This window comes from Periplaneta americana, chromosome 1 (assembly GCF_040183065.1).
Source record: "Periplaneta americana isolate PAMFEO1 chromosome 1, P.americana_PAMFEO1_priV1, whole genome shotgun sequence".
Lineage (NCBI taxonomy): Eukaryota > Metazoa > Arthropoda > Insecta > Blattodea > Blattidae > Periplaneta > Periplaneta americana.
The window spans coordinates 25,632,504-25,659,919 of NC_091117.1; the positions used below are offsets into that span (position 1 = coordinate 25,632,504).

General features: G+C 35.8%; 1 protein-coding gene across 1 annotated transcript; it reads right to left on the bottom strand.

The window, feature by feature from the left end:
- Window positions 1-1,495: 1,495 nt before the first annotated feature.
- On the bottom strand, window positions 1,496-27,391 carry LOC138691657 (small ribosomal subunit protein mS39). The gene is made up of 12 exons (XM_069813891.1): window positions 27,212-27,391; window positions 25,937-26,057; window positions 24,220-24,417; window positions 22,511-22,640; window positions 19,420-19,561; window positions 17,852-18,083; window positions 15,856-16,057; window positions 13,187-13,406; window positions 10,979-11,087; window positions 8,280-8,518; window positions 3,190-3,376; window positions 1,496-1,724 (listed from the first exon to the last, which is right to left on the bottom strand). The coding sequence occupies exons 1-12, from the start codon at window positions 27,244-27,246 to the stop codon at window positions 1,557-1,559; spliced, it is 1,983 nt and encodes a 660-aa protein (XP_069669992.1). The 5' UTR covers window positions 27,247-27,391; the 3' UTR covers window positions 1,496-1,556.
- Between the last annotated feature and the right edge of the window lie 25 nt (window positions 27,392-27,416).

The following is a 27,416-nucleotide window of genomic DNA, read 5'->3' on the forward strand; positions in this document are numbered from 1 at the left end:
TATTTTTAAAGAAATGGGCATTAGTGCAGTCTACCTTTTGCATAAATGCATGTTAAATCAGTGTACAGAATTTCAGAATTCTATCTCTAATAGTTGTGGAGTTATGAAATAATATATGTGAAAGTTTTCAAATTTTGGAAAATTTAATTTAAAGTAAAAAGTAAATTATAAAAAAATATTAGTAACCTTTTTTTATACTTTTATCAGATATTTAAGTTCTAATAAGTCTTGTTGTGGTACCTTGTAATTCCTGTCTAATTGTGAGTTCATTTTCCTTATAAAATTTAGAAATTTAGAGCCCGCATTTTCTGATATTTGTGATCGTTCATGTACATATACCCTTAAACGAACAAGGAAGATATATCACTGATTAACTTTCCAACTTTTTTACTGTGTTAATATTTAGGTATTTACCTGGCGACTAGTTTCATAGCGTTGTTCTTCATTGTCCAAAGTCTAGGCTTTGGACAATGAAGAACAACACTTCGAAACTAGTGGCAGGTAAATACTTAAATATTAACACAGAAAAGAAGTTGGAAAGTTAATCAGTGATATATAAGTGTTAAAAGTGTATGTATATAGAAAAATGAAGAAAATATATACAGTAGAGCATCTATTATCTGAAACAACTGGAGGTGGGGGATGTTCGGATAACCGATCATTTACGAAAACAAATTGTACTGGTGTCATAGGAGCAATATGAAACAAAGAAACACTGATATTAAACACAAAACTGTACACACAGTATATATTTTGTATCACATGTCTTACAAATAACACAAGAACTGACTAGCCTAGTATGACAAGTTCAAAATGGTAATTAAAATAGGCCTACAGTTTAGGAAAAAAAGAGTTTTTCTTTTTGTTGCTTCAGAGCTGAAACTCGTTTTGCTGCTAAATCTAGCAAATAGCATTAGCAAAACTTCTACATGGTGCGCGTGAATTTGAATTTGCCAACCAGAATGCTTTCGGTTGATCGGTATTCAGATAATCAATGCTCTACTGTATACATTAAAACAATATGTATGTGTAAAATAATTCTCCACCTGACTTAATCAGGAACATTAAATCCGGACGTTTGAGATGGGCAGGACATGTAGCATGTATAGTGGAGGAATCCAGAAATGCATATAGAGTGTTAGTTGGGAGGCCGGAGGGAGAAAGACCTTTGGGGAGGCCGATACGTAGATGGGAGGATAATATTAAAATGGATTTGAGGAAAATGGGATATGATGATAGAGAGTGGATTAATCTTGCACAGGATAGGGACCAATGGTGGACTTATGTGAGGGCGGCAATGAACCTTCAGGTTCTTTAAAAGCCATTTGTAAGTAAGTATGTGTAAAATAAATACAATCCTCTACATTTTAAAAGTGGAAGTTTCTGAAGTGATATGATAACGTGAGGGCTAAATAGAGGGGGAGATAAAGGGGAATGGGAGGGGGGAGAAAAAGCCGAGCTGTGCAGGTTCACACATTTAAAATTAATGCACAACTGTATATCAAAACATTTATTCGTAACTCTAATATAAAACAATGGAATACTATTGCACTGACTTATTGCTCTGCAGCTGATTCTGTCTTAGTTGCTTGTATCACCTCCTGCCCTACGATGTTGGTAAGTTTCGTCACTTGTTCGGCATTTAAATCTAGAGATCTACTTAAATGCTGAGCAAACTTTCCAGTTTCTGGGAAACCGGCATCTGCAGCATACTGGATGCATTGCTGAAACAAAGGTAATGTTGTTATAACTTGCTGCAAAATTAAATTTATACTTGCGTGAAAGTCAAATTATCATAATACTTCTAACAATGAAAGTAAAAGTAAGTATAATACATTATAATATACAAATGATTAGATTACTTCATTGTCGGTTGTTCACAATATCTCCATATAGTTGTCATCTAGAACCTTCCTAGATTCAGTCTGTTAGTGCTGAATTTCATTTCTAACTTGATAGCACTTATAGGAAGGAATTCATTACACAGGGTTGCGAAATTAAATTTTGGTTCCAGACTTTTAATATCGAAGGTTGATTCTGATTAATTGTTGGCTTCTGTTGAAGATGATTTGAAGAACTGCCATATTTATATCTCCATTCATCCAATATTAACATATTTAAATACATAAATCAAGTAATCTTTGAAAATGACTATACAGTAAACAAAATCAAACAGCACTATTTTGTTCATATTCACAATTTACATTCAGTTGCATTTAGATTGGCAACAGGCCATGATTGTTTGGCCAAACACCTGCATAGAATTGGAATATATCAGTCCCCTAACTGCCCATTGTGCAACTCGAACCAAGAAATGGATTCGGAACACCTCAAAATCTGTGCTTCAGTGGCTAGTCATAATAATATCTTTGAAAAATATTGGAGTGCAAGAGGTCTAATGACTTTATTGTCAAATGCCTGGCATTAGAAAACAACAACAACATTCAGTGGGAACCCTGTGTTATCCAAGTAACAGGTACGGATTTAGAAATTTCTAAGGGAGTCAAATGGTCTAGTGGCTAGAGCACAAGACTTACAATCCTGTGGACCCGGGTTCGAACCCCGGTATACCCTCATTTGTTACTTGTATTGGGCAAGCCTGTGATTCAGGTAACACAAGGGTTTTCTCTGGTTCCCCTGTGGCAGCCCAACAAATCTCCATCATCTGATTTCATCACAGGTGTAGCATAGACCAGTCTCCTATGGTACACTCTGAGCAACAATTCTATTGGTAAATTGTCTTTTTTTTTAAGTAGGTTATTTTACGACGCTGTATTAACATCTCAGGTTATTTAGCATCTGAATGAAATGAAGGTGATAATGCCGGTGAAATGAGTCCAGGGTCCAGCACTGATAGTTACCCAGCATTTGCTCATATTGGGTTGAGGGAAAACCCCGGATAAAACCTCAACCAGGTAACTTGCCCTGACCGGGAATCGAACCCGGGCCACCTGGTTTCACAGCCAGACGCGCTAGCCGTTACTCCACAGGTGTGGACAGTAAATTGGTCTACACAACTGGCTTCATATAGGTGAATGACAAACAGTCAAAGTAACCGCCATTAGCAGAATAATAATAAATACACCCTCATACCACAAATGGAAATAGATACTGCAAATCTAAGAAGGCCTAAGTAACCATTTGGACGCATTTGTAACCAGCCAAACATATAATAATATTAAAACTTACGATTCCTTCTCTTGGTTTATTCTGTGAAACACATGCATCTATAAATGACTGCAATGCTTCGACAGTAGGAATTCCAACTATGTTGTTTTGATCTTTCTCCAGCTTGTTTAGTACATCCAGTGCATTATCAAATTTTCCACCACGCAGACACAATATCATTATGTTTCCTAGCACTGGACCTGTCCATCTGCCAAAAATAAACATATAAAAAATTAATAAAATATGGGTCGCACAACAGTTTACGGAGGGCCAAAACTAACCAGCTGACTGCTAACCTCACATCCACACACCTAAGTGTAAGTGAACAATCATCATAGGTATAACACCAGATCAGCACAATGATCACCTTCAGGTAGGATTGCCAGGTTTTCAGAATGCAAGTAAGGTACAGCTGGCGCCAGCGTTTTTGGCACTTGTCCTAGATATATAGAGCCCAGTTTGTGAGCATGTTGCTAGTGCAGCTGAGAATGGTACCACTTCCTATACACGTCACATCAGCCATTTGCCAAACACAATTAAGGAGCGTTTTTGCAAAAGTCGATAGATGCAGAAATTTTCGATAGTGAGTTACATACGGATATCGTATGTTTTCTACCTCCGGAATCGATCTATGAAATCAGATTTACCAAAACTTGTTTCATACCGTATGTAGAGACTACCAAACCTTCCAGGTTTTTTTCAAAACTCGATAGATCCTGTCACTTAGTGTAATTTCTGTAAAATCTTGATTTCTGCATCTATCGACTTTTGCAAAAACGCTCCTCAATTGTCAGACTGACTGTGGCAAATGTAAAACACTCGCATTTAACGTTCCCAGTACTTATTTCCCACGCCAAAAACAGTGACGCAGACTGTACAGTTGCAACATTTAACTAGAGAAAAATATGAGGACTATTAAGAGAGAGAGAGAGAAATCTATGAGCACCCTCTCAGAGGATATGTTAAAGCATTGTTGGAAACTATTTTAGCCTAACACAGATGAAGCTGCTATATGTGGTACTAACTATCAGTTCATTTTCATTATTAAAATTCAGGAGCCATGTCAATAACATCTGGGATTCTGATTGATTAGATGTAATTTCAAAGCTGTGTTCACATAAATTATTAAATAAATGAAGAGTCCATTGCAAGAATGATGGATGTCACTTTCTTGTCGAAAATGAATCAAGACTGTCAATGCATAGCTTAAGACATATAGAATGTACATAGAAAGTTATATGGCATTAACACTGATAGTCATTGTCCAGTAATGATCGGAAAATCACAGTTAAGCTTCTTTGAGCGCTAAGCATTTCAAACTTTCAATTGCTTCTCCTGCAAACTGTATTCCAAATGACATCCATCATTCTTGCAGTGGACTCTTCAAATGTTCTACTTCTCTAAATACACACACGTTCTCTTTGTTTCATGCGGAGAAGAAGTACTTATTTTGATTTCAAACATTTTTCATGTCTTCACACATACAATCCAACAACATTATTGTACCAATATAATCATGCACAGTGACAGATTGGAAATATACACGATTGTTTTCGGCTGCAAAAGGGTATCTGTCGGATACAGGGGGGAGAGCCATTAATCCTTCCCATTGAAGGCTTTAAGGAACCAACCTGGACAAATATCCAATGTCCCATCCCTACCTTCCCGTGGTGCAGCTGTTAGTAAGCATAATTTTACGAGCTGAACTAAAGGGAGGGGCTACTCATCCATTAGCACTGGTCAGCTTGATGAGTTAATGACTGAATTTGGTATAATTTTCCTCTATCCAATACCTAATTCCCTCTTTACCCTTTCCTATCCAGTCCTCTGACTGAACTCTTACTTTCTTCGATCCCGACGGCATTAGAGCATTCGAGGCCTAGGGGTTCATTTCCCTTTCCTTCCTCCTCTTTCTACTTTTCTTTTCCTAGTGCTGACCTGATATGGCACTAAAATCGTCCTCCAGTGGCTTAAGGAGGGAAAGCTGGTGATCAACAAGATCTCCCAGCTAGGCCCAATGGACCTGTCGACCAACAGCAGGTGTGGTCCTCCAGACATTCTGGGGGTTGTGTGTGAATGAAGTAGCCACCAAAACGTTAAAATATGGTGTTCACTTAAATCGGCTACAACTTGCCATTTAACCTCAAACCAAGAAATGGATTCGGAACACCTCATAATCTGTGCTTCATTGGCTGGTCATGATAATATCTTTGAAAAATATTGGAGTGCAAGAGGTCAAATGACTTTATTGTCAAACGCCTGGCATTAGAAAACAACAACAACGATTGTTTTTGGCTAACAACATGCTAGTTGTCCTGTACCCTTTGTACTCGCCAGACTTAGTCCATGTGACTTTTCATTCCCAAAAATAAAACTGAAGCTCAAGAGGCAACATTTCCAGACACCATAAGAGATCAAGACTATGATGCTTGACACCCAAAAGCAGGAAGATTTCCAGGGGGTATCTGAAGCATAGCAGAACTGAGATCACTGTATAAAGTCACAAAGAAATTACTTGGAAAGGGATTGAGGCTGAATTGTAAATGAGGTAATCCTAAATGCTTTATATAGGGTCTGGCAGAATGGTCTCCCCAGTTTGAATTGGCCGCCATACAGATTTCTTGATAGTTGCGCTTGAGTGGCATGTATCTTTGAGCAGCACAAGAATACCATTCCTGTTACCATCATGGCATGGACAGGCGAACATCATGCATTTTGTTTAAAAAATGGTGACTGTGATTGCAACACTGTGGCAATTTCGTACTCATTTTAGAGTAGGTCGACATGCAAGAATTCCTGATAAGAAAATCTTACTGATATGGGTGAGAAATGTCAGACAAAAAGTTTAACTTTCAAACAGAAGTCGTCCAGAAGATGTCGCAATGTTCGGGCTCCCGAGAATATCACAGCAGTGATGCATGCTGTTTCCACATCTCCGCGATGTTCAGTCATTAAACATGTTCTGGTATTGGGAATATCTCATCGGAGTGTCAGAGGAATCTTACACTTAGATCTCAAGTTCCATCCCTACAAAGTTATGGTGGTTCAGGAACTTCGGCAATGTGACTGGCTCAACCAGCAAGATATTTGCGAGACCATATTGGAAAATATTCCAGGCGAAACTGTTGTGCTCAGTAGTGACTAAGCTCATTTTCATTTGTCGGACTACGTCAACAAACAAAACATATAAATCGTAAAACAGGAACGCCAGTAGGGGAAGTTATCCCCACGCTCGCCGCTCGGCACCTCGCTCGCCTGCTCTCTCTCTCTCTCTCTCTCTCTCTACTGTCTCTCTCTACTATCTGCCCCACTTCGGTGGATCACTGCCTACCGCCTCGCACGTATTTCATATTTTACAACACAATACAACCAAATTAATGTGCATTAGACAACAAGACATATCCAACGACACACATTGCATTTCTGCAATACGTTATGGCAGTTCCCTTGAACATAAATAGATTCATTTTCTCAGCCAGGTGAGTTGGAGATTAGCTTCCAAGCTTTCGACGGCTAGCTCTGCCATCTTCTTCAGGGAAGAAGAACCCGAGAAGTTATTCTATATCAAACGCCGGGAAAGCTTCAAGTCATACAGATTCATTTTCATTTACCATCAACTCGTCTCGGTAGCTGAGCGGTCTAAAGCGTGACCAAAAAGTGTGCGTACATTTCATTAGGAAGATTGACGGATCGAATACTGCCCTCTGCAAAGTCATAACAAAAAAAAAAAAAAAAAAGAGAGACATGAAGCAGAGAGGAGAGACAGAGGGAAACAGGACGAAGTTCTTCTTTTGTTCATAGATGCCGCATTCACTCTTTTTGTTCCACTTTCCTCCACTAGATGTCACCCCACCCTAAACCCCTATTTCCACTCTTTCCCACTAGAGTTTGTGGTGAGCTTGTAGGGGAAAAGTGGAAAGGGGTCGTGGGCATTCGCTGTTTTACGATTTGCTCCAAAACATTCCATATTGGTCCCCAGAAAACCCTCGAGAAATGCATTAGCAACCTCTTCACAGCGAGTGTGTTACTGTTTGATGTGTTGCTGCACAATTTGGATCAATAAAGCCATACTTTTTTGAGGAACAAGGACGCACAGCCATTGTTTGAGGAGTGTATAGCTGGTGAGGGCAAACATTTGGATGATATTATCTTTAAGGGGAATAGGTAGTGATGCCTGTGCGATTAAAAAATTTCAGTACAAAGATTAGTTCAATGTTTCTAGGCTTTTAGTACTCAGAGTGGAATAAAAATTTCCATGCTTACACAATTCATTATTCTGAATTCAGTGGTATAAAAGACATCTAATTAGTTTCGTATCCTAGTGCAAAAGAACGGCCCTAACTGATAACCTGTTTTCCCACTTTGCTAAGTGTACCTCATTCTTCAAGTGCACATTAATTGCTACAATCTTCACTCACAAAACCTTGTATTTTTCTAACTTAACTAATAATGTATATTGTAAATTCTAAAGCAAAATTTAGTTAAATATTTCACCCCTAGTGAAACAAAAAAAATAATAACTTCAACTTTTTTGCAATTTTCTTTTCAATACATAGGCATATATATTTTTTCTCGTGTTATATGTGTGGTATTCTTAAACCTGTAGGTCCACTATGTAGAACACAGGCATCAGAATACACTGTAAAAATTCCATTTAAATTTATTCAATAGTTTCAGAGAAAAATGCACTTAAGTTTGAAAAATTTCAACTTAAGGAAAACTGCATTTACAAACAAAGAAGGATGTATGAATTACATGCACCGCCAAATTTAAAGAGGCCATTTAAAAGGGTTATTTGTAGAAATACTCCCCACAATATTTATATTGTTTTAAAAAAACAAGTTTTATACTTTTATAAACACAAAATAAATATCGGATTTTTGACCCCCAATCACTACCTGGTTCCCTGGTGATGTCAAAATGGCAAACATTCTTCTGTAAGATGGTAAAATAAAATTCTGAATAGGATCTATGTTGCTCTCGTTATTTATGTTTCTATTTGGGGAGATCGTTCTGCCAGACCCTGTATTATAAATTCGGAAAAATTTCTGATAGCATCTCATATGGCTCTCATCTCATATTACTTGACACATACTGTAATAGATAAATACCTGAACTGTCTGTACTTCTCTTCATCCACACCCACTTCCAGTTTGTTCCAGGCATCCAATGCTATTTCTGAAAACTTCTTAGTAAGGTCATTTGGTTCCTGGGGTTCGTACTTCACCATCCCACTTAATATAGCAGCAACATTATTTGCTCGTTCAATGTGGTCAAATATGACCATGTCTGACCACAGCTTTGGGAAATGTTCAGCAGCTCCATTCATGTCCACAGCTTTTATTACTTCCTGCATGCACGAAAAAAGTTTAGTTTGCAAATTCAGAACTAAGGAAGCAGAATATATCCATAAATAACCGAATATGGAGATTATGTAAGTGTGTTATATAATTTATAAAATTGATAGGCTACATATCACGCAATTTTGAAATACGACAATACTGGGTGTTCATTTCAAAGTGTGTCATGACGTCACTGTTGTTGGGTCACCGATTTGAAGCGAGTTTCAGCTTATATGTTAGAGAAGTTGCCTATTATTTAAGGCGTTCTTCAATCTGAACTTGAGAACGTGTACGGTATAACTTGAACGTCGTAGCAACAGATGGCGGTCAGTAAGGTCTGTGTGCTACCATAACCTCTTTCGAACTGCGTTTTGCGCCGGCAAGTCGTACGCAGGTTATTTGTTATCATTGGTTGCGTACGGTAACATTCCACAACACAAATCAAATGCTCCGTGTCCATGTTGACCGTCGAAGTTAATGTCAACAAATACGTAAGTAATCGTCTTAACCCTCTCCCCATATCCCGACAGTACGTATTTCCAAACAGTTCACATTCCTGCCACTACCGGCGTTACCGTACGTATTGGTACGTACTCTTTAGAATGAACGCCGTACTTGCTAGGCAACTTCTCTGCCTCTTAGGTTATACACCTTTGCGGAAGTGTAGGAAGATTGAATTCTCTAGGCTCATCAGCTAGCCACATGACGGCATACAGCGAGCCATGACACATTTTGAACTGAACACCCAGTGTAAATTAACCTGACAAAACAGTGAATACAATGAATAGAGGTACCACTATCGATGCTGAGTTCCGAAGATGATTAGATACATTAGAATCACAAGTACAGTATATGTATTGTACTATAATTATCATAAACCTACTGTGTGTGGTTTACCACAAACTGAATATGTTTGAGAAATTTAATGCAATAAAATTTTGCATTTTTGGGGGGGGGGGGGTTAATTTACAGGCTGCATTCCCCATTACTATGGAGTAATACTACATGCATTGGTTTATCTTACACTATGTACAAATAATTACTTTATATTATTGTAAGAGTTACTTTATAGGCAAATAGATGGATGAAGTTTTGTACTTTTCTTTCATTGTAATTTATCAAATTGTATATTGTAGGTAAATTTGATCAAGTTCTTATGGTATTTGTGCACTAGTTTGTCTTTATTCGCTGGCCGGTTTTCAGTCATTTCAGTTTTCAACTGCCGCTTTCAAAATGTATCTTTCTCTCTCCAGTAATTTATAATTGTATAACAAATTATCTATCATTTATTCGTCATTGCTGCATGGGCATAATGGGATATCTATAATTTTATATTTATGTAGATAAGACTTTATAGGATACATATTCAGTTACATGTGCATACTTTCTAGGACGGCCAGGAACTCTACTGTAAATTAAGGACTGTAATAATGGCACACTTACATAAAATAGACATAACAATTGAAGGGTCTTTTTGGAAAAACAACTATAGTCCAAAAACAAAAATTTTCAGGAGAAACAAAAAACTATCTGGAATGGATATTTTTGACACTTCAAGTATGAAATTCATCACGCTGTTTCTTAAGAAGACACAGCCCTGCAGTATATATTGACTACACCCCAACTCTTGCTACTAGCAACAGGCATCTATAATGAACACCAATCAAAATACCCCTCATTTCTCATGAAAACCAACTGAATAGACTACAGAGGACTATAGTGGACTTTATGTTGTCAGCAAACAGCTGGATCCATTAAGAAGAATGACTGATTGATTTCTTAAGGTGTTGTAGAAACGTGGGAAAACTGAAGTATATAACTTAAATTGCCTTATAGAAATACATATGTATTAAATGTAGATAACTGTGGATACAATGGTTGTTTTAAGAAAAAATACTCTGTTGTGGCTGATGATATCTCCCCTTTAATCCTCGTTTTCTTTATTATATCCTGTTCCTTCTCCTTTCGTTCCTAACATTTCTTCCATGGGGTTATTTCTGCATCTAAAGATGACTCCATAACTAATACAACCATTCATGTGCTAAAGTATTTTTTTCTGACGTAGCTTTTGCCATGTACATAAGAAGCAGTATTGCCAATCTACTACAGTTTAAAAGTGTATGGATAAATGTTTCAAGATGATATGAATATGATATTTGTAAATGCTACCATCGTCTGGACAATGGCCGTTTTCACAAAAAAAGTCTTTGGACTATGGTTGTTTTATGAAAGCCACTGAAAATCTCCACTCCTATAACATAGAACTATGTTTTTTTTTTTTTTTTCACTAACAACTAATTCAGTAGATGGCCGCTACAATACACTCATCACAAGCTTAATATCTCAAATTTGCATTTTTTGGACTATGGTTCTTTTTTTTTTCAAACCAATTATTTTCAATTACACATAATTTCAATGATATTGCATTTGTAAATCTAATGAATCTCGTCACTTCTGATTTTTCATACCTCCATGACAGCAGGCTCTGGGATGTATATATGGGGAACAAGCTTATTGTAATATCCCATGAACACCTCTAGTGGCTCCATATTGCAGAGAAGCACAAAGTAATGACGACTGAAATAAAATAAGTTATTTTGTTGAATAAAATCTGTAACAACTTTTACTGCGGAAAATATATTTAAAGTACTTTTTATAATAAATATCCATGGTGAGCATAAATCATTTAGACGATTTCGCAGCCATCCTATATTAATCACATCAAAGCTACGGCCATGAAATTTGATTTGAATTACAGAGCAATCCCCAAAGTTTTATTTTTTTAACTTGGTTATTTAATGACGCTGAATCAACTACTGGGTTAGTTAGCATTGATGGAATTGGTGATAGCGAGATGGTATTTATTTATTTATTTATTTATTATTTTGCTAATAATTGTAACATAAAATATAATATATACAGAAAAACTTTAGCTCGCCCCTGAAAGAGTAGAACTCGTGCTCAGGGGCGGATTCCTGAATTGAAATTAATAATTATACAATACAATTTATCTTATGTCTACTGTGCAATTATAGTATATAAATTTAAATTTACAATTTTTCAATTTTTATACAATCCATACATAACTTTTTAAATTTAATACTAGAACTATTAGAATTGACAAGATTAGGATATTTAAATATAAATTTGTTATATATTCTTGGGCCTATATTACTACTATGATTAAATACTGGAACAGTGTTGCATTTTGGTTCAAACAATCTTAAAAAATTCATACCTTTTTTTCATAACTATGAGAATACAATTCAAAATTATTTCGATTTTTATGTATGAATTTTATTAATACAATATAATAAATTTGTCTTACATTAAGTACATTAAAGTCTAAAAACAAATTTTGTATTGGCGAGATGAAGCCGAGAATTTGCCATAGATTACCTGACATTCATCTTACAATTGGGGAAAACCTCGGAAAAAATCCAACCAGGTAATTAGTCCAAGTGGTAATCAAACCCATGCCCAAGCACAACTCCGGATCAGCAGGCAAACGCACTACCACCTGAGCTACACTGAAGGCTTCCCAAAGTTTTATTATAGGTGGGTATGGTAAAGGTATACGGTCCAATTTTCTTCATTGAATCAACAGTTAATAGGGGGCCTATTATCCGGATATGCTTAGCGAATGGATGATGCCACAGCTACATGATGATAAGAAGGACTTCATCTTTCAAATGGATGGCTAACTGCCGCATTTTCACTATGAAGTATGCCGGTTTCTTAATACCCATTTACCACAGTTTTTTTTTTGTTTTATTTTGTTATTTAACGGTGCTGCATCAACTTCTGGGTTATTTAGCATTGCTGAAATTGGACATACACACACGCCCATGCACACATACGTCTACAGACTTCTAAATTAATTCTTATGCAAACGGATGATGGTGGAAGTGTAGGAAGATATATTCAAATACTTTTAAAAGAAAAAGACTTCTGGGAAAACGAAGGGTAGATGGAAGGATGGGAGATCTGGCCACAGACAAAACAGAAAAGAGGCACTTTTTGAAATCGGCACGGAGTTGACATGCTTCATAATACTTGATTAACAGACAGATTGATCAATTGGTTGATTAATGAAAGTATGATTTACATTACTTTTATACCTGTAACTATTTTGTAACGCATGTGCTACAGAAATATATATAAAAAAATAACAACAATGAATTAATTTTTACTGAGATTTAAAATTAAGGGACTGTGTTTTTTGTACTGTAACATTTCTGAGAAACTGAATGTGCTTATAAAAGTTTCATTAAAATTAATTCGTATATACAGCATATCCTCGAAAATAATTTATTACTTAATATGAAGTGACAAAAAATCATGAAAAATTATACTGGACTTCAAATTAAAATGATATGTTGTGAACTAAGCTTTGCTGCTTCGAAGTTTGGTTCCTTGTTGTGGAAGTGAAAAAAAGAAAATAATGCAAAAGTTAAAAAAAAAAAAAAGATTTAAAAGCGTTTGCTTCCATGCAAAATAATCTTTCGTATTATCTGTCTTTTCGCATTATCTGGGTACCTCTTCCCAGTCATTAGCCCAGATAATCGAGAGTATACTGTAGGCCTACACCTGTAATCTGTAATAAAAAGGAATACAAAAAAAAAATACAAAGATAATACATAATAATTAATTTTAAATACAACTAAGATACCTACTAATAGATAGACTCTTTGAATGAATCTCCAATAAGATCATAGTTGTCGCCCACATGGAGCAATCTGTCTACACGATGAGCTAACTCAAGATCCTGTAAATGGTTTCTGCATATATCCATAGCTGTTACAAAGAAGAATGTGTCTTTTGGATCTTGGATAGTGAATGTCTGACCTTCAATCGCATTCATTATATCGACCAAAATTGTACTAATTGGTCCTCCTGTAAATAATAAACTATATTAATATTCAGCATTGATACTGTATTTAACAAACAAACAATCCTCTCCCCTCCCTCCCCAAAAAAAAGTCTCCATACAGCAACAAGTGAAAATTTCCAAGTAAAAACCCTTTAACAGTAGGTTTGTTCCAGCAAGCAATTCAGAATGTATTCCGAACTAATACCGAACATCTTTAGATGTATGCACCAGTTGTGTACCATGTCAGAACTAGTTCGGGATTTTACGTTGTTGGAACATATCTTGAACTCTTCTTTCACGGCCTTCAGAGTTTCTTCTTACATTAAAATTATATTCATCTTCCAAACTTAATTCGTAAAATATATCGCTAGGGCCTATCATCTTTCAAATCACTCATGATGAAACTATTTTTTTATTTTAACCCACCTAGTCTCGTAGCATTTTAACTAGAACTTCAGATTAAACTATCTGCACATGAGTCAACAGTTCAGAATTCCCAGTTCCTGATCTTAATCGAGAACAATTTCACTCGTTCCGAACGAGTTCTAAACCAAGTTGGAACAGGAACTGGGAATTCAGTATCAGTTCGGAATCGGTTCTAATCTTATTGGAACACACATTGAGCTACTGCACATGAGCAAGCAGTTCAGAATCGATTCTGAACCATGCTGGAACAAACCTAATATTAAGCACCATATCAGGAAGGACAGAAACTGCAAAGCAATTAATAAACTCCTTACAATACCAACAAATAGAGTATCACATACATTTACTGGAACCGTCATCAAATCCCACACGAGCCAGCAGCTCTCTAGCAGTGATACCACTTCAAATTTTACAAGAAGGGTTAAGAGCATATGCAGATAGTTCACTTTTAAGTAGCAGGTGCAGCAAATATTGACAATTGTTCTCCTAATACATACTCTTAGGACCATATGCAAATAATTTTGACAATGAAGTTACAGCAATTGAAACAACTCTCAAAAACATTTTCCTTAGAGCAAATATTAAACAAAAAGTTGTCATATTAACAGTTTCCAAAGCTGCAATCGAAGTCAACTCTAATAATAATAATTATCATTCAACAGCAACTCTCATAATAATGGTCAAGCTCCTTAAATTATAATAGACTGTGCTACAATGAATCCTTGTTCATGTTGGCATTGTGGGAAACGAAATGAGGGATATGCTTACCAAAAAAAAGGAGCAACAATATCATGCAAACCTCAGAAGAAACAGCAGTTAGCTTCAAAAATCCAAAACATAAAAATTACATCAAAATTAAAAACACAGCAAATGATAAACAAAAAATCAGAAGGAAACAATCATATTTTGACATGCCAAAAAAATCTCTTGTATGACTAGGGTTGCCAACCCTCCTGTATTTCTCGGGATCTCCCATATTTAGCCTTAATTTTTAACAGTCTCCCGACTCCCATATTTCCCTTCTCTTCGATCCTTTTTCTCCCCTATTTTTGCACAATGTAAAACTTTATTTGAAACATTTAATTTTTACGAGCTTGAAGATAATTTATATGATGAATTCTGTTGTTTCACAGATGCTCTGAAATATGCAGTCTCTGTAGAAGGCAGTACTTGCCAGAAATAGCTTCAGAGTTCACTAGTTTAAAATCAAACAATGTTAGAGTTAGATATTTAGAAAAAAAAATAGTGAGATGTGCTGTCAGCATACCAGGCAGCAAAGTTCATCCAGAGAGTGTTTTCTCTTATGAACAGTAAGTGAACAGATGTAATTCATAGTGAAACATAGTGGAACACGTGTGTCAGCAAATAGCTGGATAACTACAAAGATAGAACAGATGTTGGAAACAGGAGCATGACACATCTAACCAAATCAAAACTGCAAATCACAGTCAACTTCAACTACTCATGTAGGTAATGTTTACAATTTGTTTGAAACTATGCCGCAACGCAAAATATCTCAAAATACTCTTAATTTAAGCCTAACTGCCAAAGTGTAGAATAAAGTTGTTTTTAGTATCACTAACTGAATTGAATAATTTGTCAATTTTCTATGTGAAATATTGTAGACCACTTAGTCTCCCATATTTTCTTCAAAAATAGTTGGCAACCCTATGAATGACCGTTATTTTTACGTGTTTCGACAATGTGTCTCATTTGACTCGCAGATGCTAACCACATTATCTCTGGAACAAGTGACTGGAGAGTGCTGATTCCTATACGATAGCATTTTCCAAACACTCAGTACAATATTCTGAAATATTGCCATACTGCCCATTGTGCAACTCAAACCAAGAAATGGATTCGGAACACCTCAAAATCTGTGGTTCAGTGGCTGACAATGATAATATCTTTGAAAAATATTGGAGTGCAAGAGGTCAAATGACTTTATTGTCAAACGCCTGGCATTATAAAACAACATATTCGGAAATAACATATTTTCACCACATAACATGTATAATACCAGTGGAGAAACAGGAGTATACTCACTTTCTTTGCAGAAGGTTATAAGCAGATAATAATAACTTGCTAGTGATGGCTGTACTCCAACTCGTCTCATTTCAGCCAACAATCTAAGTGCGTAAGTCTTTACATGCTTCTGTGATCCCATACTACTAACAGCTTCCAAAACTGCATTCAATGTCCCAGTATTTGGTTGCATTTTTTGTTTAGACATCTCAGTTAGCAACTCCTATACAAGTAAGAATACAGAATTTTGAGTAACATCTTGAATCTTTCATTATAACTAACACAACTTTCCTATAAAATTAGATACAATTTGTAATATATATACCAATACCAATATCACCATCTGTGATATTCTTCTGTTATGTATTTTATCTGTAATTTATCAAACATGCCATTGTACAGCTAATGACATAGTCAATCATCTCTGCATTAAAAAAAATAAATTACCAACAGTAATCTCACTAGAGGTTGTTTCTCTAGAGAAAATCAAAACTCGAGTGGGATTTAATTGACTATTACACGATTAGAAGAAAGTATATAAAGATTAGAGGAAATGAAGTACTCTAATACAATAAAATATTAATTGACTTGCTAAATTCTATTTCACTAATGTTAGCTTCACCAAAATGTTTGAATGGAGCCGCCATTTTCAGTTGACTATGTCTAGTAAACAAATGACGATCATAAAGCATGTTCTATAGCACCGTAAAGAATTTGCAGTTTGAAATGTTGGCAAACAAAGACACAAATGGTAGGGAGGTGATAAAAACAGAAGAAAGTATATAAAGATTAGAAGAAATAAAGTACTCTAATACAATAAAATAGGTAATGACTTACTAAAATTCTATTTCACTAATGTAAGATTCACCAAAATGTTTGAATGGAGCCATTTTCAGTTGACTATGTGGGAAACAAATGACTATCCCAAAGCATGTTTTATAGTACCATAAAGAATTTGCAATTTGAAATGTTGGTAAACAAAGAAACAAATGCTAGGGAAGTGATAAAATTGTAGTGATAAACAGCTATGATTGACTGAAGCACTCCTTTCGTAATTTTTATTGGTCAAAAGTAGTATGACGTAGTAAAAGTTTAATAGTCATTAAAAATATAAAAAAATGCATTATAAATTTTATATACCAACTCAGTTTTCTCTTCATCTTCAGTACAAAGCTGAAATCAATTACCAGTATCACTTCAGCTCTTTGGTGACTTACTAAAATAATGAAATTATTTGCACATCATTCAATGGGGAATATACAGAGAGATCCATTTATATTTTGAGAGTGGTTATACTGCCCACAATGCAATGCATTATCAGCAATTATGTTACCTGCTCCCATATCAGCAGAGTCAACCTTCTGGAAAGCAGCAGTGCATGGCCATCCATCATTCTAACACAATGATTCGGTACAGTATTGGACAGAGAATTATTTTAATGTAAACTTATTTATAGAATAAATATTATGTAAAACATGTTAAAAAGTGTATTTATTTTAAGTTTCGTCACAGATATCCAGAAACTCCTGTACCAACCGAGTCTTATGTTCATATAGTTATTCGAAAGTGACGTACCGGTAATAAAGATTCTGTGTTAGATTGGGGAGGGAGGGGGGAAGAAGTAAATAAGCAGAAGTGTACCGATAGAAGAAAAGTTAGCTGAAATTCAGGCAAGAATGCAGTTAAGCCCTCGAAAATCACTCAGGAAGTTGGCAGCTCATTTATAGAATATTATACAGTTTATTAGTACCTAAGGAGTTCAGAGTGTGTTTCAAAACTTCTTGATTAGATAAACAACATATATTCTATCAGAAGTTATAGAACATTTTATGAGATTTCGTTAAGTCTCAAAGTTCTGTTTCTTTTTCTTCTTCATTATTATTAAAGTAAAATAAGTTAAAAATTCAATTACACATCACTTGTGCATAGGTTGTAGAATGCAAGTAAATTTATTTTACTTAAAAACCTTTGGATATGTATGATGAATATTTTGTGCATATGATTAGTGTTTCTTTACCTGAATAAGTTGCCATCTATGCTCGTTGCCCTCACGAAGGAAACAAACAACACGAATAAGAGAATTATATGCATCCCTAGTGAGAGAGATTCGTTTTTCTTTCATTTCTTCGTACAGATGCCAAGCTCGATCAACTTGGTAATAGCGAGTCATTCCTTGCAATAAAGTGCAATATGAAACTGAGTCTGGAGACTCAAATGATCGAAATATAGCCTCAGCCAAGCCATTGTCCCTGAAACATAAACATTTTACATAATATTCTGTTTTATGTGTTGCAACACAAAAAATTCAACATTAACATGAGTTTCAGGTTTGGCTATGAGCAATGCCTTCATATAGAGTTATCATTTTATCTGGGCTCACTTTCAGCAGCACCGTGGTTGCAGGCACACATCGTTCACCTGCTGACACTCTAGTCCCCACATGGTCGGTGGACTCATGTGACGCACACACATTCCTATGCATCAAGATAAATTGGCTAACTCAACACCATTATTTTTCAAATCAAAATTCTGAATGTGCCTAATATTGCTTATCCTTTCAAACAATCTGTTGATATTATTCTACTTGTGCTTCAAGACAGATGCTGTAATGATAAGTACTATGCGCCAAAGTTAAATCTGCGTCCAGAAAGAATGTGAATCACCGTTCCCTCTCCTTCTGACCTTTGTGACCTATGAGTAAATATAAAGCTGATAAAGAGATGTTTACTGTTCGTGCCAGTGAGTTGTATGAGATAGTGGTGAATACATGTGTATAGCAGATGCTGAAAGTGTTGTACCTACCCATATAAATACTGTGTTATAGCAGGTGCGGCAATCGTTAATTTTGATAGCCTATTTTATTCAATTTCAGATCGTCTTCACGTACAGAGGATACTCAATGCTGTATAGTTAATAAATGCAATGAGGTATGCTTCAATTAATAAATTAAGAAGACAAAGAGATGTCAAGAACTTGTTGAAAAATCAAAGTGTGAACTTCTTTCGTGAAGTTTCAAGAAACTTGCTCAACATCGCCAAAGTTGTGTGGAGAGTTGGATACACACTAAAACCTCGTCTTGAAGTTTCCAAAATCCTGATATAACTACTTTAAAAACAATGTAATTGATTCCGCTTTTGAACGATACATATTATCGTACATCATACATATTCCGATATATATTAATAGATTTGTGAATTTATAATCCATTTTAGCGAAATTCCAAACCCATTCCAAACGCTTGTGATCATTTCTGTACAAGGTATGTCACACCAGTGTGACAACAGCAGCAGTAACCTACATTCTAACTGATAGTATGCATTAACATCTCAATTGAATTACAGTAGTTAAAAATATTATGTTAGTGTGATTTTGTACCATCTCTTCCCTTCTTCCATGAAACTTCTAACAGTATTTTTCAACCAATCTATTACCAGTCTCCAAAGTTCTCAACCTCTCTTATAATAATAGTTTCAATTTTGTCTTTTACAGTTAGGGGTACAATACTTTATATACAGTAAATAATACAACTTTCATATGCACTATGTTGACATTAAATGTGGAAGTGAAATAGTGAAGATATCTTACTTCCATGTTTTCCTATGTTTATCCTTGCGCAGAACACCATGTCTAAACCAACGTTCCTCGATCATATCTTCTGGCAGAGTATCTTCACAGTTGAAGAAGCACAGTAACTCTAGGAGTGACTGCTTTGTTGAGTGAGAAATATCTAATGGCAAAAGAAAATAATGTACTTGCTAATCAGTCATGCATACTTACATATATATCGTATATAGACACAGGATGCTTAGGTGTGAAGTTTAATGTTCAAAGAGTACATTCCTTAGCTAATTCAGGATTGATTTAACTGAACATAACTTACTATATCCAAAGTTTCAACTCCAATAGATTCTATGAGATTCCTCACTAATATTAACAGCATCAAAATGACAATAGAAGAAAAAGCACTGATTCAATATGAAAAACTTATCAGATTACCAGGAAACAATTGGCATTCATACAGTCCTCTCTGTAGGTTGAAAACTCAAAAAAGTTTCATATCCATGGTTCAAGAATTAAAGCAGAAAATCAATATCCCGAATTTAAAAGAAAACTTACAAATTAAACCAAACCCTTTAACTCTATTAAATATAGAATATAATCTAAATTTAACAGAAGAAATACTGAAATCAGAAGTAAGCAATGAAATAATGAAACAATTGTCTTTAGAGACAATTAATATTAGGTACCCTCCACAAAATTGGCTTCATTTATACACCGACGGATCCTTGATCTCCAGAGAACAAGGTGCCGGTGCAGGTGTTACGTGCTGTCTCTTCTCACTTTATAGATCTCTTGGATATGGAACAACAAGTTTTGATGGAGAAATCGTTGCAATAAGTGAAAGTCTCAGAAATCTTCTATTTCACATCAATAAATTTAAGAATGCAGTTATATTGTCAGACTCCAAAGCAGCTATTCTAGCAATAGTCTCTAAACACACACCTTCATCTCAAACAGCAGAAATAACTGAAATGCTCTCTCAATTAATATCACTCAATAAAAGAATTGTATTCCAATGGATACCATCCCATTGTGGAATCCTGGGAAACGAGAATGCGGATGCTTTAGCAAAGAAGGGCAGCACTGCTACTTACAGACCTATTACTAAATCTACGTATTACTCTGTGAAAAGATTTATTAAATCTACATACTTAGACTTCAACAAACAAAATTTGATAGCACAATCTCAAGGGAAAAAATGGAACTCTCTGCATCATAATCCACAGTTAATTCCCGATTTACCACGAAAATAGTCTGTAGCTGCATTTAGATTGGCAACAGGCCATGATTGTTTGGCCAAACACCTACATAGAATTGGAATATATCAGTCCCCTAACTGCCCATTGTGCAACTCAAACCAAGAAATGTATTCGGAACACCTCAAAATCTGTGCTTCAGTGGCTGACCATGATAATTTCTTTGAAAAATATTGGAGTGCAAGAGGTCAAATGACTTTATTGTCAAACGCCTGGCATTAGAAAACAACAACACATCCAAAGTTTAAGAGTTACAAATATAACTGCTTGATAAAAATTATCATTTCTGCATTATTCATCCAACTACCAGCCACATCATGATCAAAGATTAAGAATCAATAATAATCTACAGATGAGGGCATACTTATGATTTTCTTGGTTGTTGTCAGACCGGGTGCACACAGAATCAGAAGCGGCACAGTGTGATACAACATTTTGTCTCATAGTACTTGTCTCCCATTGATTTCTTATTATGTGGTGCACACAAAATCAGATGCGGCACGACAGTTGCGAGTAGACACAAGAGACAACATGGAATGACTGCTAGAAGTTCGTCACGAGGAGACTATCTGATAGCTGCAGTGTACTGCGCATGCGTTAGTAGTGACTATGATTGCACGTTTTACTATCTACAAATACTATTGTTGTGTAATGCACATTATTATAATGGAGCTCGATGTAGATAAATTAGTTGTTTTAGTACAGAAAATATACTGTGACAGTCGGGAGTCGATCGCGTTCCACAGAGGTCGGGAGCGCACGAGAAAACGAGCGACGCAGTGAAGAAGGTTGTGGCCGCTCGGTTCTGGAGGGGATAGACGTAAGGAGGCGCGAGGAGGCGACACGCTGTTCCGCAGAAGAGAGGGGGGAGTAATGTGCCTGCAACTGAGGGAAGAAATCCAGAGAATTCGAGAGGTGCCATCTTCTGGGCATCCGTAGAAATTTCAAGCATCGTACGTTCCCGAAACTATGGTTTGGTTATAAAAGAAGAGACGCAAGTGAGCTGATAGCAGTTAGTTGCAGTTATTGTTGTAGTCGTTGGACGGCAAGCCAGCCAGTTTTGTGTAGCAGTGAAGCCAGCTTCGAGACCGGAGTTCGACTTGAGTGTGTCCGCAGCTGTGTGAGCGTCCGAAGTCCTGAGTTCGAGTGCAGTGGACCGCAGTTGGGGGACCTGAGTTCAAAGTTCAGTGGACTGTCTCTGAAGGTCTGGGGTTCGAGATACTGTGAACTAAAGTGACTGAGCTAGAAGAACCAGCCAAGGCAAACGAACTGAGAAATGACAGTTCTGATTTGTAAATAGTGCCTTGTGAACATTAGTTAAGATTAGCAGTACATTGTTGTTCTCAATAATCCAAGTAAATTGTCATTGTCGTCTGTGGAGTGCAATAACGAATACTGTGTTACTGTGTGGAGTGGAAATCCCATTGTTGACGGGACACATTCAATTATAGAAAGTGATTATTGTTGTTTTAAATAAAAGTTACATTCTTGTTTTGAATTAAAGTTACAATACGTTCGTAAAATCTTTGAAACAATATCACAACAATAATGTGGTTTCTAAAAATATGTGAGAAATTGCAAATGAGATGAATGAATGAATTTTGAAATGGTCAGTGACAGTGAAATAATGAAGAGAAACGGCAGAAAAACCCTCAGGAACCTACCACAAACATGACTCTGCCATTATCGGGATTCGAACCTGGGTTTGCAGTCATTGTAAGCCAGTGCTCTGTCACCTAAGCTAAGAATTAAATTAACACACAGTAAGCTAAGAAACACACACTTTAATTCATAATATCACTGTGGAATTTCCATCATTTGAGTTAACTATTACATTAAAGTTCTGGTACAAATCTTACTTTTTCCGTTCTTCTCTAGCAATTGATATACTGTGATGGCATCAGATACTAAAACATCTTTAATAACTTGCTTTAGTACTTCTTCATCTACTTCACTGTTTTCATCATACACAGCTCGGGGATAAAATGCCTAAAATAAGAGCAGATTAAGTAGCATTAAATTACCGGTATATATTATAATCAATTATTTCGAAATTAATTAAGAACTAGATAAAAAACAGTCAAAACAACACTCTTTTATTAGATCTAAGTGTGCTCTAAAATCCTTTCAACTAGTGTCGTCGCTTTTAATAAGAATTAATGATATTAATTCAGCGGTCTCAAATTCAGAGTCTTTGAAAGGCCATTTGTAGACGTGTAGGATCTTGGGGGGCTGCAAGAATAAGTAATTAAAGGCTCAAGAAAAAGTGACAATTTTCCACGTGGTAAGAACTTTTACTCAGCTGTTTATCTGCCTAAGTACTTAATATAGTATGTAATTAATAGGTAAAAAAACATATTATTAACAAATTATCTTAATTTTATATTACACAAATTTCAAATATAGTGGTTTGACATATTAATTATTTAGTGCAGAATATGTTATTTTTATCTGACAAAAAACTTGGTTACGCTTAGAAATGAAGAGTCCGCTGCAAGAATGATGGATGTCACTTTCTTGTCGAAAATGAACCAAGACTGTCAATGCATGGCTTAAGACATATAGAATGTACATAGAGAGTTATATGGCATTGACACTGATAGTCATTGTCCAGTAATGATCGGAAAATCACAGTTAAGCTTTGAGTGCTAAGCATTTCAAACTTTCAATTGCTTCTCCTGCAAAATGTATTCCAAATGACATCCATCATTCTTGCAGTGGACTCTTCAAATATTATGAGAAATGTATTTCGAATATATCATTTAAAAAAAAAACTGTACGCACACACACACACACACACACACACACACACACACACACATTCTCTCTCTCTCTCTCACACACACATATTCTCTCTCTCTCTCTCACACACACACATATTCTCTCTCTCTCCCTCTCTCTTCCTCCTTCCCTCTCTCTCTCTCTCACACACACTCACTCATTCACTCTCTTTCTCTCTCTTTGTTTTGAAGGACACACATTCACAACCAAGCTGCATGGGTTCTCTTCATCTTCGGAACAATATATCCATGTAAACAATTGTTTTCAAGAATGGGGCAAATGAAATCTCTTGAAAGGAATAGGTTAAGTGACACTCATTTGTTTTCAGTGTGTGTGTGTGTGTGTGTGTGTGTGTGTGTGTGTATGTGTGTGTGTGTGTGTATGTGTGTGTGTGTGTGTGTGTGTATGTTTGTGCGTGCGCATGCGTGTGTGTATTCAATGCCTACCCACTTTCCTTGCGTGAAAGGGATAACTGGCAGGACTGTGACCCATTTTCAAGTTGCACACCACTTCGGCAGGCCACACTATGCATGATATGCATCTGTGGAGAGTTGAGTGTACTAGGGTGAGTGTATATGTAAGTGTTCGTGTAAGTGTAGTGTAGGGAATGGGTGAGGATGATGATGAAGATAAACAAAACGTATTGTTCTACATGAGAGAGATAGATTTGATGCATTATGGAATGATGTTTGCTTTTCAGTGACACTGAATATGTTGATAAAATGCACGTAAGATCTGCATGCAATACTACTGAAAGCTACTACTTTTTCATAATTTATTAAATTACCTCTACTGGAGGAAATGCAACTTTGTGCTGAAACAGCTCTGCATTTTGTGCTCGAATCCACTGCGCTGCTTTACGTCCAGATTCTTTTGACAATGCAAACGACCTTTTTCCAACGTTGGACTGAGGTGTTAAGTATGGATCATCATGATATTTGTAATGAGGAGCTGTTGGATCGGGCTTCACAGTGCTGGCTAAAACCTGTGTAATAATGAATGAAAAAACTACAGACAGTTCATACGACAAACAGATATTCCAACCATGATTCTTCATTCTTCGACTTCCACTAATAACAAAAGTTTTATAAATAGTTCTCCATTGTAAAGCAATTTACATTTAATTTTGCATAAATTAGACATTACACAACAATTTCCCTTCAATTCTTCTACTCCTACCCCTTCAGGGCTTTGTATTGGTAGTAACAAAGCCGATAAACCACAAATGTAACATTATGAAACTTACTTATGGAAAGGCAGAGAATTTTATTGTGGTATAAGTAGACCTAGAAAAGTTTAATTTACTTTTTATGTTATACTGAGTGGTACAGATAAAAGTAGCCCATCTCCTGTTTGAATGCGAATGCGATATTTTGACTGCTTAAAATTCGACATAATAATGATATTCACAAACTTTATAATCAACCGTCAATTTTAGATCCAATACGGACCAGAAGATTAAATTGGGCAGGACATGTTATACATATGGATGACTCCAGCAGTGCAAAACAAATATATATGAACACCTTTAACAACAGAAGGCCACTGGGAAGACCTCGAAGTAGATGGAAAGATGAAATTCATAAGGAATGCATAGAAATGGGAATTACCAACTGGGAGGAACTACCAAAAGATAGAACAGAGTGAAATCGACATGGAGTCGACATGCTCCATAATGCCCTTTGATTGATTAATTGATTGATTTAAAATTCCATTATCGTATTCTATCATATCGTATCATAACGAAATGAATAAACAGCTATAACCATACACAATTTTATGCAATAATCGATTGTTGGCATTCATCCTGTCAGTATTTCATCAGTCGAATTACACGTGTCTGTTTGCATTCTGCAAAATGACTTACTCGAAACAGGAAAGAGTGGAAATTGTGGAAGCATATGTGAAAACAGGTTCGATTAAAATTTTCAGGGACAAGTTTCCGAATAGAGGACAACCGACAAAGGGTTTGGTTGAAAAGCAATGTGTTACAGGATCTGTGCAAAATGCGAGAAGAGAAAGAGTTTCTTCAGATTGCACACCAAAAGTTACTGAGGCCAAGTGTATCTGAACATGATTACATGTGCACAGCTATGTATTGATGCTGCAGGGAGTCACTTTCAACGTCTTCTATAAAAGGTGAGTCCTTTTAAACACTTCGCTTCTATATTTACTCTATATTTACATAGGATACTTTTATCTGCGCCACAGTCTATATTTGTAACCACTTAATACGAAATGTTGCAGGCATTTAGGGTACAATTCTGGTAATAAAAATATACAAATGTTTTGTATTGCTAAAACAAATAGAAGAACCTAATTCGATTACTTCCTTATATAATTTACTATTTTCTCGTCACATGTCCAACATGAAGTAAAAATATAAAAAAAAATGGCAATGACTAAAGTACTAACATATTTAGATAAGCCTATACATTCAGTTTATTTGGTAATTAGCTACTCTGAAGCAAATTAAATTACGTACTCAGTTTTCTGTAGCTTACCCTAAGTATATCAGTTGGTCCTCTATGAATTCTTTTAGGTATAATTATCTCTTCATTTTTAGCTGAAGAATATTGTTTTATTACATTCTGTACACCATTTAATTGTCTCGAATGCTGTGATCTAAAACAAGAAAAGAAACAATTATGCAAAACACATTAACTCGTATACATAATCAAAGAGTGCAAAATTCTATGAAAACGATATTCAGACGCATCGTTCCTATAGCCTACTGGTAATGTAATTGCCATTTCAATGCGAGATCGGAAAGAATTACAATAGTTCCTACCAACCAAAACTACGGGCTAGTCAGTAAAATCACACTGCCAGAATGAATAACATCTTAATGCTTAAAATCATATGTTTGGCCAATGATATCGCCAGTTTCACTTAATTTTACTAGACCCAAACATATCTGATTATATACTATTTAATTTGCTTGTAAGTTCAAAAAGGTAATACTGTTAATTGTATGTATATTATAGTCCCTATCCCATTGCGTATAACAGCTAAATGATATGCACACGACCATAATTTCGTAGCACTTCGTTAACTCCACTAAACTCCAAAGTTTTATTCCATTTGTATTGTATTTTCCCTGGACCAAAAATACAATAAAATGGAGTAAATATTTGTATTTTACGTGGATCAAGTATGTGGTAAAACGGCTTAAGTAGGCTACATGTTACCATAGCTCACTGGAGCTGTTACTCCCTTTCATTTTCTAGGTTACCGGTAGTGTATCCTAATGAGATTATAAAGTGTTCCGAAAATACAAAGGCCAATCTTCGACATCGCCCTACACCACACACGGGACTGACGTCTGATTTAAGTTTCTCGATGGGTTAAATAAGGAGATAGATAAGTGACATTAAGCCGAGGTATTTGACAAGGTTAGTGGGTTAGTTGAGGAGATTATTTGATTGATATGAGACCGAGGAATGTGAAAATTATTTAAGTACGTTTCCTCTCACTTGTGGGGGGATAACGAAGTTTCACCTACATCAGCTCCATCCCATCTACACCCAAAACATACAAAAAAAAATCTCTCTCTAGTTATAAATCCAAACACGCAATATTACAGGAAAGAATACGTACCGGTAACATCACACTTTATGAACTTATATCATATTCATTTTTGCCTCTAAAAGAAACACTTGAAGAGCATGCAACGGGTCCCTTTTTGGTAATTACCTTTTTTATCGGGCAATCAATTACAGAGAACATATCAATTTAAACTAAAGTTTGACCGATACAATCACATGCATAACCCTTACCTTAAACCCAAACGTAAGGTATTCAGTGAATTCATGATACGGGCTATATGTTTTTATATTGAGGCCGTACTCTATGATCTTATAATTGCAACCAAAATCGGCGCTTCTCATTAAAAATCACAGAATAACACTCATAGTTCACGAACTAAAATAAATACATCAATCTCAAGTCAAATATAAACTTTGTGGAAGTTCTTACACCACC

What these genes read in the sequence shown, in the direction of transcription:
- LOC138691657 (XM_069813891.1), bottom strand. Translation starts at nt 27,246, where the DNA reads ATGAATTCACTGAATACCTTACGTTTGGGTTTAAG. An exon ending in TATAACCTTCTGCAAAGAAA is followed by an intron (nt 13,407 to 15,855) that starts GTGAGTATACTC and finishes TATTATTTACAG; the next exon opens with GAGGACCAATTAGTACAATT. An exon ending in TTCAAAGAGTCTATCTATTA is followed by an intron (nt 11,088 to 13,186) that starts GTAGGTATCTTA and finishes ATTTTATTTCAG; the next exon opens with TCGTCATTACTTTGTGCTTC.